The sequence below is a fragment of the Salminus brasiliensis genome, chromosome 24 (genome assembly GCF_030463535.1).
Source record: "Salminus brasiliensis chromosome 24, fSalBra1.hap2, whole genome shotgun sequence".
Taxonomy (NCBI): Eukaryota; Metazoa; Chordata; class Actinopteri; order Characiformes; family Bryconidae; genus Salminus; species Salminus brasiliensis.
The window spans coordinates 7,319,118-7,336,306 of NC_132901.1; the positions used below are offsets into that span (position 1 = coordinate 7,319,118).

The window sequence follows — 17,189 nt, forward strand, 5'->3', positions numbered from 1 at the left end:
ACCTGTCACCTCCAGAAGTTCTCTGATGACTCAGCGATCGTCGGCCTCATATCCAATGAGGAGGACAGCGAGTACAGAGAACTTATTCAGGACTTTGTGGACTGGTGTCTGCAGAACCATCTGCAGATAAACGCTGGAAAAACCAAAGAACTGGTAGTGGATTTCCGCAGGTGCAGACACCCCCCTCCATCAGTGAACATCCGGGGTATGAACATCGAGAGTGTGGACTCTTATAAATACCTGGGTGTTCATCTGAACAACAAACTGGACTGGTCAGTCAACACTGCTGCTCTCTATAAGAAAGGCCAGAGCAGACTCTACCTGCTGAGGAGATTGAGGTCCTTTGGAGTGCAGGGAGCACTTCTGAGGACGTTCTTCGACACAGTGGTGGCATCTGCCATCTTTTATGGAGTGGTCTGCTGGGGCAGTAGCATCTCGATGGCAGATAAGAAGAGACTGGACAAACTCATAAAGAGGGCCGGCTCTGTCCTGGGGTGCTTCTTAGACCCAGTGCAGGTGGTGGGAGACAGGAGGATGACAACCAAGCTGGCATCCATGCTGGAGAACAGCTCCCACCCCATGCATGAGACTCTGGCAGCACTGGGCAGCTCCTTTAGCGACAGACTGCTTCACCCCAAGTGTGTGAAGGAGCGGTATCGCAGGTCCTTCCTTCCTGCTGCCGTCAGACTGCACAACCAACACTGCTCCCAACGGACCACATACACACACACTTAACTACACACACACGTTCATGTTCAGGGAATACTATGTGCAATATCCCATCCCCATGTGCAATTAAGAGTCTTTTACTGTAAATAATATTGTTTATTGCTTTTTTAATTCTTATTTATATTGTGTATATAGTGTAAATTATTTATCCAAATTTTTTGTAACTGAGTGTCCTGCTATCCCTTTCTGCTGCTACACTGTGAATTTCCCCACTGCGGGACTAATAAAGGATTATCTTATCTTATCTTATCTTAAGACCCCTGCTACCTGCATCAAACCAGTTGCCCACCCACCAGACTGACCACTGGACTTTCCTGCTACGCGGGTTAGACCAGCTGCCCACCTCCTGCTACTGCTACATGCGTACTTCAGGAGTATTCGGGGGTAATTTAGAGGATTTCTTTGTTCTAATGAAAGCATTTCCACAAATGGAGCAAAAAGGTACAATTTAACAACTTTTTTTTTAAATCAACTTTTAACACAATTTATTTCCTAACCATGTTATGAATGGTATTACTAAAGAATAATGACCTGAAAATAGGGTCATACAAGTGCACAATGTAACATTGATTTAATAATCTATTCTGTAAAATTTCTGCAGTGTCATCCAAAGGCTAAACACTTAATATCAATAATCACAGTGCAAAGATATATGTTCATGTGTATATCAGTATTTAGTAAGATAACTACAAGTAAGATAAGATTCACCTAAAGTGTCTTCCTTTAGATACAAATTGTTTATTGTATTTTATTATTCTGAATGTTCTGAATCTTATTAGGAATATATCTAAAATGGCCATATAAAATGCTTTACATACTCACAAGTCAAGTTCTGGATTAATGCACCCAGTCTTTGCCAGTTGTGCTGTTTACAGATTAATCCTTTACCATTTTGTTGCTTGGCAACCATCCTTTCCCACATTGTTCGCTGAAGAATTGTTTCTTGTGATGAATAATAATAATAATACATTGAACTATTAAACATACATATCATTACAGTTTCACAGGATCTCAAAGCTACTTAATTCACGTGACTGCATTCTCCAACACATACACATCCTCATCCTCATTCCTCGTATGTGTGTGTGAGTGATTTGTGCTGTTCTGTTGGTAATGCTGTGGCCCTGCAGTTTCCTTCAGGATATATAAATCCATCTGCCCTGAAGGGTTCAATATTTACCCAATTAGTTAGAACAGGCGTGTAATGCCCAGGCATAGCATGATTGGAAGCCTCTGTACTGGGACTGAGAACTATGCCGAATATGAATGGCAGTGACCTAACTACCAGCAGTGTTGGCATCTCAAAACTGTCATGTTTAGTAAAACATCTAGACTCTTTAGTTATTAGCTTGACTTAAAAGCTACAACATAGTTGACCAAACAAGCAAAGAATTGTCTGTACCAATAACGCAATGCAGTGATCCTAATATTACCTCAACATCCACATATTCTATAAACAGTAATTATCAAACCCACTTCAGTGACTGGATCACTTGTCAGGTTCCTACTGAGTTTTACGAAAATGAGAAAATCTGCTTTTAGCTGCAGTGCACCAATGAGCAGGGGTCTCTATAACTCCTGTGACTGTCATTTTAAACTTTTAGTTTCTAGCCACCTTTAGAAAGCCTGTCACTGTTTAAGTTACAATGTTCTCTTGATCTTTCTTTGTAATTTTACTACCATAATTTTTTGTTGCTTATTATTACTTTTAATAATCCCCTTAATTTTAGCTGGTCCACCTCTTATTTTGGTTTTATTTTAAAAATTGCCTTCTTTTTAATTTAATATTGTTTCTTTAATTATTTTGACACGTACCATGGCTGATTATACTGAGTTTGCAGTTTCTCCTTTTAGTTTTACCTTATTCAACTTAATTTTAAAGTATTTTTAAAACCCTTTTAGTTGTTAATATTCTGCTACATTAAAAATTAGGGTTACATTCAGTGTATTTTTAAGTGGAAAAAAGGTTGATTGATTTGGAGTGTAGAAGGTGACTCAGGTGATCAAACTCCAAGATGTTTAAGGCAGAACACTCATTTCAAAGGCTTCTATTCCCTCATATTTCCTAACTTCAGTGCTACCATGGTGACAACTAGCAACATTCACAGTTCTGTCATTGTTATAAATAATTGAAGTTAAAGTGTCCGCAGCCTCTGGGAAAGAAACAGTCTTGATTCCAAGGGTTTTCTCAAACATAGAAAAATTGATCTTTTTTCCCTGTCCTACCTTGTTACAAAAAACACCTTATTCAATAAAACATCAATTGTAATGACTGATCCTCACTGTTAATTCTGGGTGTATAATTCCATTGCCTAAAACCAGTCCATAGAACTGACAAAATTATTAAATAAGCAGCACAAAAACATCAAAACATGATGCACTTTCTCAATTTAAAGTTTTATTCTAAAACAAACAAAAAGAGAGGATCAAACATATTCCTCAAAGCACTGGCACAAAAAATAGAAGCAAATAAAATAAAGAAACTATTTACAGTCAGTTCACATTTGTTTTGTGTCTCTGTTAGTCCTTTTGTGTGTGTCTGACTGGTTTTGGCAAGTAGATCGCTCTGATCAGATACACAGTGCACAGGAGAAAACACACACATCAGTCTTTGCTTTCAGAGTCTTTATCTGAAGTAGTGAGCTGTTCTAGTATGTCTGCATCACTTCTTGGCAGGGACACCATCTGAGTAGTCCTCCAAAACTCCATTCAGATGGTCGTTGTGGGTCTTGAACCGTCTCTTCTTCTGTCCTCCCGGCTTCTTCCTCTTCTGCACAGGTATCTGTAACAATCAGTTACAAAACATTCTCAGAAAAGAACACCAACGGAAGGCAGAAAACAAGTAGGTATTTATTAATCATGTCCAACATTATCATCTACTGAAAATCAGACCTGCTTATAAAAACTGCCCGCGAGAGGGTGCCACCTACATGTCTGCTACGTTTTAACATAGTAGCTTTCTTTTTTCTGTCTCCGTCCAAGTGCACCTCTCCATTTCGCTGCCTGTCTTAGACTATTGTGTACATGCATCTCTCTTCTTACAAGTTATAGTCTAAAGCTGCATTTAGAGCGGTGGGATCGGGTTTTAAACTGAGCAGTAACCATTCAAGTCAGGTCTCAAACTGCAGGTACAGGTTTGGTCTATATATATGTATCCGTGTATTAAGCCTTGTGTATTCTTCAGTGTTGTCATTGACTATACTTGCAGATCCATGAGGCTTGCTTTACTGTTGGATGCCCTGCATTTTTTCCCCCCAGAGAAACAATAAAGCATGGCAAAAATGTATATACTGCTAGCTAATGTGCCATGTATTAATCAATTTAAATGTGGCTTGTAAACATGACCTGTGAATCTGAAGAGCTATGAAAAAAACATTTTTGGCATATTCCTCCCCCCCAATAACATACTATGAATACAAAAAAAATGCTAGTCCTATTCAGTTAAAATTAGGGCTTTAAATACAATCAAAAACATTTCTCTGCACTATGATAATGTTCTCTTAAAGGTCAAGTTACCCATGCATAAATGACAGGCTGTTTCTCAAAGCATTCATCAAAAACAGTACCTAAAAAATATTGCTACAGTTTTTTGAACTGTGGCATCATTTAAACCTGTTTAACATTTACTATTACTTAGTCATTTTAAGTAAGGGTAACAAAATGGTAGTTTAGTTACCCTTACTTAAACAACGAACATTGTCAGTTTGAATAATCTGTGTGTTTGTTCAGGCAGTTGTTAGAATTATATTGCCACAAAAGAGCAGTAATTTATTTGGTTTGGTACATTTATGCATGTAAAGGTGTGCACGGATTTGTAAAGAATGTAAGTAGTTTATGTGTGCAGAAAAATTACCATTTTCTTTGGTCCGGTCTCCTGCATGGATGAGATGCCCTGTCTCTTCAGGTATTCTTCAATTTTTTCTTCATCTATAGAATCCACAGGAACACTTCTCCACAGCTTCTGGAACTCTGGAGAACAGACATCTTGTAATGACCCTTTATCCTTAAAAGCTAGGTCATCTGACCTAAATTGTGTCATATGCATAATGACGGAACCTGAAGCATCTGAAGATATTGGTGTGATCTCTATGTTCTAGTACCAAGTATTAAAGAGCTTAATAAAGTGCTTACTGAGTGTAGATTAGAGTTGGAGTGATCAATTTTCTGCATTCATATCAGCCAACTAGTTTAAAAAATGTAGCCAATCCTGAGAGCATGTCAGATCATATGATCCGTATCATTCCAAATTCGAAAGCTAGATGGCATAACAGACCTCACACACGGCTGAAGACACCCATTAAAGCCAGTGTAAAAATGTAAAAATGTTTTTTAAATTATCATATTCGTAGAATGTGTAAAACTAACATGCCTTGTGGGGGAAGCATAGTAAAGACTAAACACCACTAACCGGCTACCTCTCAAGAGTACACCAGCATAGTACAGTACAGTACTGAGTATCAACAGAACTAGCAAAACACCACTAACAACACTGAGTTACACAATGCAGTTGGAGTACAGTACAGTTCTCTCAGATAGTGCTTGGATGACATGTGGTTCACTTGTGGTTCGGCCCCAGAAACACTGATCAGTCTCTCTAGTGTATTCGTGTATTCATTCATTCACTCATTATCACATATATTACTGCTGACCTTCATCTACTTCAAACTGGCAGTGCTTGTCATTGTAGAAGAGAATTTTCTTCTTGTCTGGTCTGGTCACAAATATGATCTGATCACCTAAAGCCTGTGTACAGAACAACAAACAAAAATCATTAAAACAAAATGACCAAGTGGATGACTGCTGTAAGGAGTTTATTGCTTCCAGGCACAAGAGGATTAGTGAGGTAAGGTTCTGATGTAGAATGATTAATTCTGAACCACAATCTCAAAGACCCAACTCATTCCAAAGCTACTGGTTAGAGCTCCATCTTTTCAGAAAACACAGTGAATATTTTACTGTTGCTTTATTATTTTGTGCTTTTTAAATCAGTTAATAAACAAAGTTTTTACAAGCTGACTCTTTTTTGCTCATCTTCCTGAACACTTATGTTAAATCCAATTTGTCTAGTGTAGTTCACTGGTTCTGGGTTTATTACCACTGTATGAAAACCCATGAGACATGTATTCAGCTTAATGCTGTATACTTTCCAATCATAATCACAATCACAATTCTTGCATTTTGCCCATAGCATATTTGTACTTTCAATAATACATTTAGGCTGATTTAAAAGGAATCCTACTTTAATAGCTTTGGCTGCATTGGGCAGGCCCTCCTCCACATCATCCAGCAGCACACCTCCTAAACCCAGCTGGTCATGCTTATCCAGAAGTCTGAGCAGAGCTTTCTTATCCTTCAGATGGTATTTGGGTTTAAAGGCATATTTTCCGTCTCGCACGTCTATCTTAGGATTACTTGCCAATGCCTGGGAAGAGGGAGACACAGAAGTTTAAAAAAAAAAAAAAAAAAAAAAAAAAAAAAAAAAAAGTCAGTCAGTCAATCTGTTCACCAGGGTGTCAATAGTTACGACTACTGATAAAAATGTATGTGAAAACTGAAGTGAAATGGACAACTTTATACAAATGCACACAGACCTCGCTCATAAGCCACTGTTTCTGCTTCATGCCAATGTCCAGCAGTTTGGTTTCATCTAGAATCTCATCCAGGGTTAGAGGATGAGTATCTCCTCTCTGATGTCTCGTCTGTGTGAGAGAGAGTGAGAGAGAGAGTGAGAGAGAGTGAGAGAGAGTGAGAGAGAGAGAGAGAGAGAGAGAGAGAGAGACAAATGAAAGTCAAAAGACAGTGACATTAGAAAAAAGGACAATTCATTTGATGAAATGTAAACATGAGAACATGGCTCCTGTATACGGGGAAAATTCCACCTTTCAATAAAAAGAGTTGTCCAGAACAACTGTGAGTCAAACACTGCAAACCAACTACTTACAGGTTATCTACCTCCTTTTACCAGTCAATTTAAGTATGTTTTATGCTTTGTGTGCTTTTAGTTTCAGGTTTAGGGCTCTCTCCTCTTTGAAAGAGCTGGTCTTGATTGGAAAGAACTGTCTGGATGCAATGCCTGGTACACAGATGGCCAATGAGCAGACAGACTTTCCTATAAGGACTTTATCATCTGCTAGCTTCAAGTTACTTTTGCAATGAATCAGCAGTGCTTAGTTGCCAAGTTCCATGATGACTATACATATTTAAAACTCTCCTACTAATACACAGAGAGGACAATGCAAATAACAGAGCAAGCAGGACAATAAACAGGGAAACAGAGAGAGCTAATGACCATGACTTATAGTGTAGACTACAAGGCCTACATCAATGCTTCAACAATAGATATTATTCATTATTTTGTATATTATTCTACTTTAGATAATGTGGCTCTTCTAAGAAATGAAACAATAAAACTACAAATGTAATTGAATCATTCTGGTTCTGGTTTTGGCCTAAAAGTAAGTACAAGTACCAAAAGACAACATGTTGATTTTCTGATTACAGGATATTTTCATACTTTCATATCAAGACCCATAACAATTTACAGAAAAATGTTAGAACAGTAATAACCATGATTGTTAAATTAAATTTAACATTAATATTAATATTACGTTTTACTGCTAGTTTAGAGGAGATCTGCTGGATTCTCAAGGGCAGAATATTACATTATTAATTAGGAAATGTTTACAAGACAGTATGGTGATATTTTGGGTGAAAGGAGCATTGACATTCATAAAAGCCCAAGTATCTTTTAGAATTATTTCTCAAATTATTAATGTGACAATTGCAGTTAGGCCAATAGGATACTCCAATCTGTTGTTTTTTTTGTCCACTAGATGGTGCTGGGAATCATTTTGTTCTATTTTCTGGTAAAGGATCATTTATGAATATTCGATAAATTAGACAGCTGTCCTAACCAACATCATTATATATAAATATACAGTATATTTGCAGGTTGAGCTCATGTATATAAACAAATCCTTGTTTCAGCACTAGCTTTTTATGTCTGTACAGTTTGTGCTCTGGTGCTGGTGACATATGACGTGGTGAGTCACTGCTGGGGAGTTTGTCTAAATGCTTACCTTCATGTAGTTGACTATTCGTGCCAGAACTCCAAACTTGTAGCCCGAGCTCCCTGAGAGAGCTTTGAGATTGAATGATCCATTACTGGACTCTAAGAAAAAAGAAATGAATAACAAAATAAATAAAAGACTATTTAAAAGCAACAAATGCATAAAAAATGTATTTCATTTTTTTTCCATTTCATTTAGCATTATTATTACAAATGCTGATCACACTTTTATAGTCCTCTATAGCTTATCTACAAACATTCAATAAATCAAGGGTTAGTTAGGTTCATGGTTTTAGGAAGATGAGGTTAGAGCGAGTTTAGAGAAAAGAAAACACTAAGGTAAACTGAATCAATAATGTAAAATTAGTGAATGGTTAAAATAGTAACAGACACAACTGACTTCCAATGAAAAGCTAGAATATAGGCAACTCAGCTAAAAAGGACTGTAAAAGTGTATGCTTTTGCATGAATTTGTGTGTAAGCATATTACATTACTATTCACTACTCTGGAACACGCTTGCCCTAACATGAGCAGTAAATAGGCTACTAAAACTTTTCATATGTGTATGTTTGCATGTATTTGTATTATATTTTAAGATAAATGGCTACAATTAACTGCTATTAATCAGACACTCCTAATTAAACCTAGTGATTTTACTTAGCTGTGTCTGGAATATATTCATCTGTGTGTTAACCCCCCCCCCCCTTAACTGCAGGCCAAAAAAAACTTACCTTTAACGATTATAAAAATAAATTAATTATCATAATTCTTTTGTTAAAAACTGCTTTATTATTCATATTATTGATAATGGGATCAAATCTGGAAATCCCAGAGCAGTGGGAATTTTACTGAAGACTGTTAGCTTCATGAATTATTTATAATCCACCTAGGATTTTACAGACATGATTTAAATTCACTTAGAAACTGTTTTTAAAATCAGTCCTCTGTTATTCTTCTGCTCTTGATAGCCTTTTTTTTTTGCCAATTTTTGGATTAAATGCCCACCCAGGCCTAAATAAAATGACAAACACCCCACGCCCTCTACCCCCACAGTATCAGAGGACAGCCAATCAAAGCAGCCTCCATAAATCATTCATCAAGTCTGAGGGTGGGCCTCCTGCAGAGCCACAGTAAATAAGGCTTGTCGTTGCACTGAGTGAGGGAGAAATTAGCCAATGGTGCAGCAGTAGCTGAAGATGGCCTGCTTATACTGCAAGGAGGGGCAGAGACAGTGAGAGCGACAAAACAGAGACAGACGGAGAAAGGCAAACAGAGAAAACGAAAGAGAGAGAGAAAGAGAAAGAGGAGGGCGGGAAAGGCGAGCCACAAAGAGAGAGAGTGGGCTGGCATTATCAGCATCCTTTACAGACACACAGGTACGTTTTCTCCATTACATTTCTTAGCGCATCATTAGCTAGCTCAGTCAAACACACTTGCGCACGCACACACCCACACATGTCGATAGATGCTGGCAAGATGAGGAGACAGAAGCTGATGTAGCAATTCTAAGAGAATAAAACTCATGTGTGTTATAAATAGACAAATGTACAGAAAGTGTATGACGTCAAACACCAACATTCTATTAGTGAATACTAATGCTTGTAACTGGTGGGAACAGAGATAGGCTTAGTTCAGGCATGGTTTTTCTGATAATCATATCTTTTCCTTCAAGGAACTAAACTAGAGCTGCACAATATAATCACTTATTAAAGGGCTCATATCCTACATTGATTTGTGTATTTCCTGAGGTCCAAGTAAAGGGAGAATGGTTTTATTTACCAAATACAGTTGTAGTTATTTTTTACATGACCAATTTCCATTGAAATATACTGCTTGTTACTGTGCCTTTAAGATTTTATGCATAAATGATTTCAGTTCAAACTGGCTGCCCTCCATCGTGTTTCATGGGTGGGGCTACACTGCTGGTTGAACAAATCAAATCAAATCTAAATTATTTGTATGCTGCTTTTTACAACTGGTGTTGTCACAAAGCAGCTTTACAGAATCAGTAAAGAAAAACAAACAACAACAAAAAAAAAACCTAAGACCCCCGGTGAGCACGCCAAAGGCCACAGTGAACAGGCTGATGTTTTCTTAGACGTCACAAAATAAAACGGTTTATATATTTTTTTCTTTTACCAGTGTGGGCACCGGCACAAGGCTTGAATAAAGAAAAAAAAGGAAACAAAACACAGACAGACACAGCATTTGGGCACCTTATGGGATGCCTTAGTGGAGAGGCGGAGTCCTTAGGGATGTAGAAAAACGGAGAGCCATCTGTCCGTATGATTAAAAACATGGCTGGGAAAAACAGAGGAAGAGGTAGAGCTAGAGAGCACGAGGCAAACAGGGTCTTGGAAGCAACACACTCTCAGAAGACTTCTGGAAATGAAGCATATGGGCATGAAAATGTTCAATATTTAATTTATATTGTTTCTGGGCTAGGCAATATTCTGTGAGAATTACGTATTGTGACAAATGATCACTAAAGGTTTTCTTCTGATGTCGTTAGTAACTGCCTCAGGTCTTTTTCATAATAAACCCTGACAGTGCTTTTTGTACTGACAATGGGAGACAAGACTATTAGAGAAAAAGGACAATATGGATTAATGCACTGAATTGACAATCATACTGCAGCCTAAATGCTTGATGTATAGTTTCAGTTTAGGAGGACAGTGTATCGTTACATCCCCAATAATGGGACTTTCCTCCTGTAGAGTATATGACCTGGAGATGCACTGTGCCAGCACATACACAATCTTAGATCATATTACAGTTAACTACATTATAGCCTACACTGCTATTCGAACAGCAGCTGCTAACACCCCTAATATACAGCCTACAAGCACAAAACATTTTTTAAAAATATGCTTCAGACACCACCCGCCTTCAACACACACACTGTCAGTCCAGTCAACCAAATCAGGTCAGTGCTCACATCTTTCATATTATTTATTTCTGAAACACACGGTTCTCTCTCTGTGTCTCTTTCCCCTTAACCTCCATACATCCATTCTCTACCAACTTTCCCACATCCTCATTCCTCCATCCACTCATAATCCCTCTCTCTTTCAATCTCTCCTTCTATTCCCTTTTCACCCATCCTCTTTCATTTCTCTATTCATCCATCCTCTCAACAACCCCTTAAATCAACCCCTTTTCTCGATCCATTCCTCCATCTCTCCCCCCTCATCTTCCCAATGCTGTCAATCCAGCTCTATCCCTCCATCCATCGCTCCTTCTCTGCAGATCAGTATGAGTGTATCAAGCAGCGGAGCTGCACTAGTGCAGCAGGTTTATCCGTTCCATGATGGCTGGAACATCGCCTGCTTTATCATCCTCCTGCTCTTCGTCCTCACCGTCCTGTCCCTTGCTACGCTGGCTTTTCTCTACGAGCTACTTGACTGTGGCTGCTTTGCCAAGAACAAAACCACCCGTGACAGACACAGCCAGAACGAAGAGGTTGTGTAGACGAGACCCCCAAAACGGCAAAAGAGGAAACCAGGCCAACGGCATCATTAACAACCCAGGAGAGGCGGCGAAAATGGCACAGAGAGCTACAGGACAGACTAGACAGTGTTCTGAAACACAAACACACACTTTTGGGATGCAAAGACCTGAGAATCAAGCAGTGGACTGAAAGAGCTTATGTTACATGATAAATGTACAAGTCTAAACAAAAACCTTTGTAATGTATGTGTATGTGTTGTAATAGCATTTTTCACCTCTCTCGAAATACTATCAATGCTCCTGAAAGCTTTTAGTAACATAGTAGCTTTGCTCTTGAAACCAAGTCATCGCCACCTCCTAATACGTAATTAAACACAAGAATAGGGTCAACTGTAGATAATCCTCTATGCACGGTTTAAAAGACTTTACAACCACAACTACACTTTTGCCAACGATACTACAAATTAGCCTCTTCAACCTCCATGTATACCTAAGGCTACATAAATGAATTTATATCTACAGAACAATTCAGCAATGGCGTATTAGGTGTATATACACATTTTTTACAATGATAATCCCAGAGGCTCCTGAGCAACTGAGTAAAAAAACTGACCCTAAAATCAGATCAAGTTTGACTGCTAGTGATGCCACAGCCATCTGTGGCAGGCAGTTCGATAGAGGATAACTGGCCTTGAGTGTAGTTAGCGCTCTCCTTCAAGTGTGTGGAGCTGTCCAATGGCATTACCAGTAGGGGTGCGCGATATTGACAAAAAAATAATATCTTGATATTTTCTGGGATTCTGCCGATAACAATAATTAGATTTAGATTTAAAAATTTGTTTGTAAAAGTCTTGAATTGGGCTAGCTAGTTCTCCTTAATTTTTTTTACTTAAACTTGGAGCATTCAAGCAAAAATCATCCAAAAACAACAGTGCAAGTGTTACTGACATTACAAATCTTTTTCACATTAAATTTTAATTTGATTATGTTAGTCATTTTCAAAGTTTTTAAGTTTTATCATTTTACTTTATGTTTGTTTAAATAACATTACATGACTGTGACCCCTGTATACTTCTAAAAGAAACAATGCACTTTCTGGCGGCACATTGGGTCACCCCTCTACACTTCTAGAAGAAACATTCATTAATGTTAATGTCTGTCTGTCAGAATGTGTGACTGCACACAAGTAGAAATCTCAGAAACTACCCACTGAGGTCACAGAATTTGACAGTTACATTTTACAGGACTTCCGAAGTTTCGAATAATCTTCATATTCAGCAAGGAGATTAGATCGTATGCCAGGACAACAATTTTTTATAATATCACAGTAAACAGCAGACATAGTGACAATTTCACAGTTCTTTAAAATGATGTTTGGTGTTCTAAAGAAGTACAAATGATTGCTTTTAAATATGTTAATTTTGGTTATAAATACTGGCCATATTCTAGACACTCGAGCAATGTCTTGCAAATCTGTGCATTAAAAATCGCACAGTGCTCACTAGTTTTACTGTGTGTGTGCTCAGTAGCGTGTTTGTGTGTGTGTTCTCTGCACAGAAGGGTTAAAGGCAGAGGCCAAATTGCTTCTATGTCCAACTCTTGTCTCTCATCATTAGAAATTAGAGTATACAGTACTGTGCAAATTAAAAAATAAATCATTAATTATAAGTTCATAATTTCTCAGGGTTTAGAAAAAAAATTCACAGAAACCAACAAATATAATATCATATGGACAAAATGGCACCAACTATGCAACACCAAATTTGCTCTTTAGATAAACATAATTTAAAGCTTTTATCTTCTAGAGAAAGAGGTTCAAGAATCAAGCTCCTTCTACTGGGAAGACACAAACTCTACACTGTGGGTCTGAAAGGATGGAGCTGATAACTCAAAGAAAAGCCAAGCAGACAAAAACATCTAATAAAGCTGCTGCTGTTCTCAGAAAAATTGACTTCCAGACATTCCAGAGCTCAATACCATTAAATGTGTTTGGGTATCAAACATCTAATATTATATTTAGGTGTTGAGGTTTAGGTGCAATATATGTTTTTTGGTTGTACAGAATGTCTGATGTGGCTGCAATTTAATCAGTGAAGGGTGCTGTCTGACTTCATAATACTGTGCCTTGAAATCACACAGATTTGGAAAGTACTGCTTGAAATCCAGCAATAACTACATTACTAACTAATGACAATGATCAAACCAGTTATAAACATTAGCATCAGACTGAAGGCACTGCTCACAGTCATGAAAAATTATGTATCTGTAGAATTAGTTTTAACCTTTCAACCTTTCCTCTCACTTTATTAAACACTCTGCTTGGTGTCATCAGTTATTGTAAATGCTATTAACACATTAACCACAACATGTCTATTGCACACTCCATGCCTACACACTCTGCTAAGCTTTTTAATTTACAGTAGGGGAGAGCAGGTGACAACCTAAGTGATTTTTTATAGAAACTCAAGCTAGATAAATACTTTTTATATGAGCTAACATTTTAGTCAAATTTGAATTACAGTTTATTAACACTAAATCTATAGTACTCTGTGACTAAGATTCACTATTGCCCCCATTACCTTTTCCCTGCACCCCCCTAATCTTCTTAGCAATAAAGCCCAAAGGTCTGATTCTTGGAAACACTGGATGGCTTGATATTTTGTAATGAAAGAATAGATTGTCTCTGGCATCTCTAACTGTAGTGCTTGATGGCCACAGCGTTTTGATGCGACAGTGCAGCGAGAACTCAAGTTTTCACAACTTGGACTTGGAGTCCCAAACAACTCACAGCCATCTGTGGCCAGGAGTCCCAGAGAACACAACTTAATCTTTCTGGGTAGGCAGGGTGGCTTTCCTCTGTCCATCGCTCAGCTTGATGGTAGCCAGTTCAGGCATCTGTTAGCTCAATAATGTTGCATTATCTACAGTCTGCAAAGATGCAGTTGGTTAACTTCCTTTGAGTTGGAGGAAGCACATACTAGCCAACACCCTTTCAGCCCTGGTGGCATCAAGTGACAGGGAGAGCCCATCAAAAATCATGTCACAAAGATGCACAAATTCCCTTAACAGCGAGAGGGTATGCACGTGATGTCACAGGGGGCAGTTACAGCGACCACACCCCCGAATGGCAAAAAGGCAGACTGAGTGGCAGCGTTAGTGTTCAGTGTGAACGTCGCTAAAAAACAAAATAGGAAAGATCTGTTGTGCAACTGGCTGTACAAAACAATTCAGCAGGAACTCAGAGCTCTCCTTTTACAGACTGCCGAAAGCTAAAGAGAAGAAAAACTAATGGCTTGCTGCAATTCACACACATGACTGAAAATCAGGCACCGAAATTTGTGGGAGCCCACTAAGTGGTAAAATCACACTCTAAAGACAGGCGGGGAACTAAGCCCACTTTAGTTGCGAATTTGGCAACATGCTAAGGTCAAGCAAAGAGAAAACTAGCAAAACTGAATGGACCAGTCTACTAAATGAACCTGAAAACAGTTAAAAGCACACCCAAGACTATTCATTCAACTTTGTGCTCCTAGATATGAGGTTTTGTCCTATAAACAGTTAGCTGGATAACTATAAGGCTAATGTAGCCAACTAGTCCTGGTAGCTCATGTAAACGAATGACCATGACATGTAGAAGACATGCAGATAACATACCAAAAAATTAATAAATAAAAAAACACCACATAAAAGTGGACAAATAGTTCAAAATAACATTGAGGCCATTTAAAACCAACACATTTAGAACCATGCTTTTGAACAGGGCACCATGAAGAGCATCCAAACAGAACAGAAGGAATTTACACAATAGTCTATAGTCTTATATATAAATAAATAACATTTTTTGTTGGTACATGAAACAATGTGTATGCTGGTGCTGACATAATTCAAATCGCTACAGATTTGAGCAGATGCAAGGTCTTTTACACTAAAACCTCCCAAAATGCCTTAGACCAAGCTCAACTGTGCCTGGATGCCAAATTCAGCATATTTGCTCTGCAGGGAAGTTTGTCGTCAGTTGTTGCTCCAAGGATGTACAATTGACCTTTTCCACAATTAACCAGTATGCAAGGAGGGCTGAGAGCTACATTTGAGTAATACTTGTACAAAGCCATTCTAACCTGTGTTGTTTTTGGACGCTGATGACGACTCTTTGTCAGGCTTGCTCTTTTTCTTCTTGGACGAGCCAGAGGCCTCCGAGGATGCTGGTCGTTTCTCAACGGCCGGAGTGGACAGGGCCCTCTTTTTGAAGAGTTCACGCTCTCTTAGCAGAGCGGGGTCCATCCTACAAGCACACCAATACACATATTTACATCAAACCATACATTAAAAAGGTACATAAAAAAGACATTTTAAAAACTATTATTATTATTATCATTATTATTATTACTACTACTACAAGTTACTATTATATATTTTTAGTAAATACTAGTAAAGGCCCAAACAAAGTACTGATGATATTCAAAATATGCTCAGAAAAGCATATTTGTGACAATAAACAATGACAATAAAATATTACCACATTGCCTAGAAGCATCTCTAAATTTTTCTGACAGTCAGCGATGTAGCATAAGATCTAACATCAGTTACTCCTACTGCAGATATTCTCTCTCTGCCGGTTCTGCTTAAGTGCTTCTGATCTCAGCAAGACTGACCGTACAAGTGAGCATGTTACTATGACCATTACTATGGCACAGTTATTAATAACCATTATCACAATTTTAACTTTCTTCCCCGAGGTTCCCAGTTTTTCTATGTGTTCAGAGTGTCGCCACCATCTACAGGATACACTTAGATGCGAAAATGAGAAAATATAGGGTGGTCTTTTGCACGGTGCTTTTGTACATTTCACAAATTGGACACTCCACACGAGTACAGAAAAGCTAGTGTGAACGTGAGGTCTCTTTTAATGAACCCAAGCGGTTCTCTATGGTCTGGAGGGGCCATTTGTTAAAAACTTCAGCTACATATTAAATAAACTGCAAAAACTTTGGCAAACTGGAGCAGTAGTACTATGAATTCCCACATATTTAATTGTTGATGGGTGGCTACTTTTGTTCAGCTTGCAACGTGAGTACACTCACAAAAATGAGGGTGGCTAGCTAGCTAGTTGGTTCCCTATTTAGCTTGCATTAGCTAGCAGTTGTAAGTTAGCTAGCCTAGCTAGATAATTGACATGAATAAACATAGTTAATTTATTTTTTACTGTAACACTGCTCTAATTATACGAATAGTGGAACTATAGTGTAAAGTCGATTCCATCACCATCGTTGCCTAACCCGAAAGACGCAGGAATGGGGTGTAACAAAAGCTAGCCAGGTAGCTAAATAACTTTAGCTAGCTAACTAGCTAGCTAGCGGTAGCTAACGTCAGTCATCTCATTTACAGCGACGTTACACGCACGCAGCATACACTCTTTTAACACATCGCTGCCTACCTTGCTACTCCGACCACGATCTCTCTTCGAGAGACAGATCTGCGATCTCTTATTGACTCATTCGAAGCTCATCGACAGTCTTCTTTCAACCGATTCAGTTAAGAGAGGATAGTTACTGTCGGCGTATCTCACTAGAACTGAGACAACGCTACACGGTGGTGAGCGGGGTCCGCTCCAAACGGCACACATGAACCCTACGTAGATCACTTCGAAAAGAGAAGGGTGCGTGATGGCTATTTTGTGACGGACGTGAACAGACTGCGCTAAAAAGACACATGAATCAGTGTCTACTCCCGAGATTTTTGAGTTACTTTGATTTATCTGAAAAAGAAATGGTTACAGTGATTCTAGCAGCACATTCACGGTTCCCAAAACACAGTTAGACTAAAACAAGTCTTATTTTTAACTTCCATTTTAAGTACATTGAGGGTGAACCTTATTTACAGTGTAGCTGAGGTGATACATAAAATCTACCTTGAAAAGAAAAACAATATGGCATAAATAAT

General features: G+C 38.4%; 2 protein-coding genes across 2 annotated transcripts; one reads left to right on the forward strand and one right to left on the reverse strand.

Moving 5' to 3' along the window:
- Positions 1–3,107: 3,107 nt before the first annotated feature.
- gtf2e2 (general transcription factor IIE, polypeptide 2, beta) lies at positions 3,108–16,849 on the reverse strand. The gene is made up of 8 exons (XM_072669931.1): positions 16,684–16,849; positions 15,368–15,531; positions 7,809–7,900; positions 6,321–6,428; positions 5,969–6,151; positions 5,379–5,472; positions 4,583–4,698; positions 3,108–3,511 (listed from the first exon to the last, which is right to left on the reverse strand). The coding sequence occupies exons 2-8, from the start codon at positions 15,528–15,530 to the stop codon at positions 3,392–3,394; spliced, it is 876 nt and encodes a 291-aa protein (XP_072526032.1). The 5' UTR covers position 15,531; positions 16,684–16,849; the 3' UTR covers positions 3,108–3,391.
- On the forward strand, positions 8,984–12,753 carry smim18 (small integral membrane protein 18). Its single transcript, XM_072670627.1, has 2 exons — positions 8,984–9,175; positions 11,015–12,753. The coding sequence occupies exon 2, from the start codon at positions 11,055–11,057 to the stop codon at positions 11,268–11,270; it is 216 nt and encodes a 71-aa protein (XP_072526728.1). The 5' UTR covers positions 8,984–9,175; positions 11,015–11,054; the 3' UTR covers positions 11,271–12,753.
- Positions 16,850–17,189: the final 340 nt, after the last annotated feature.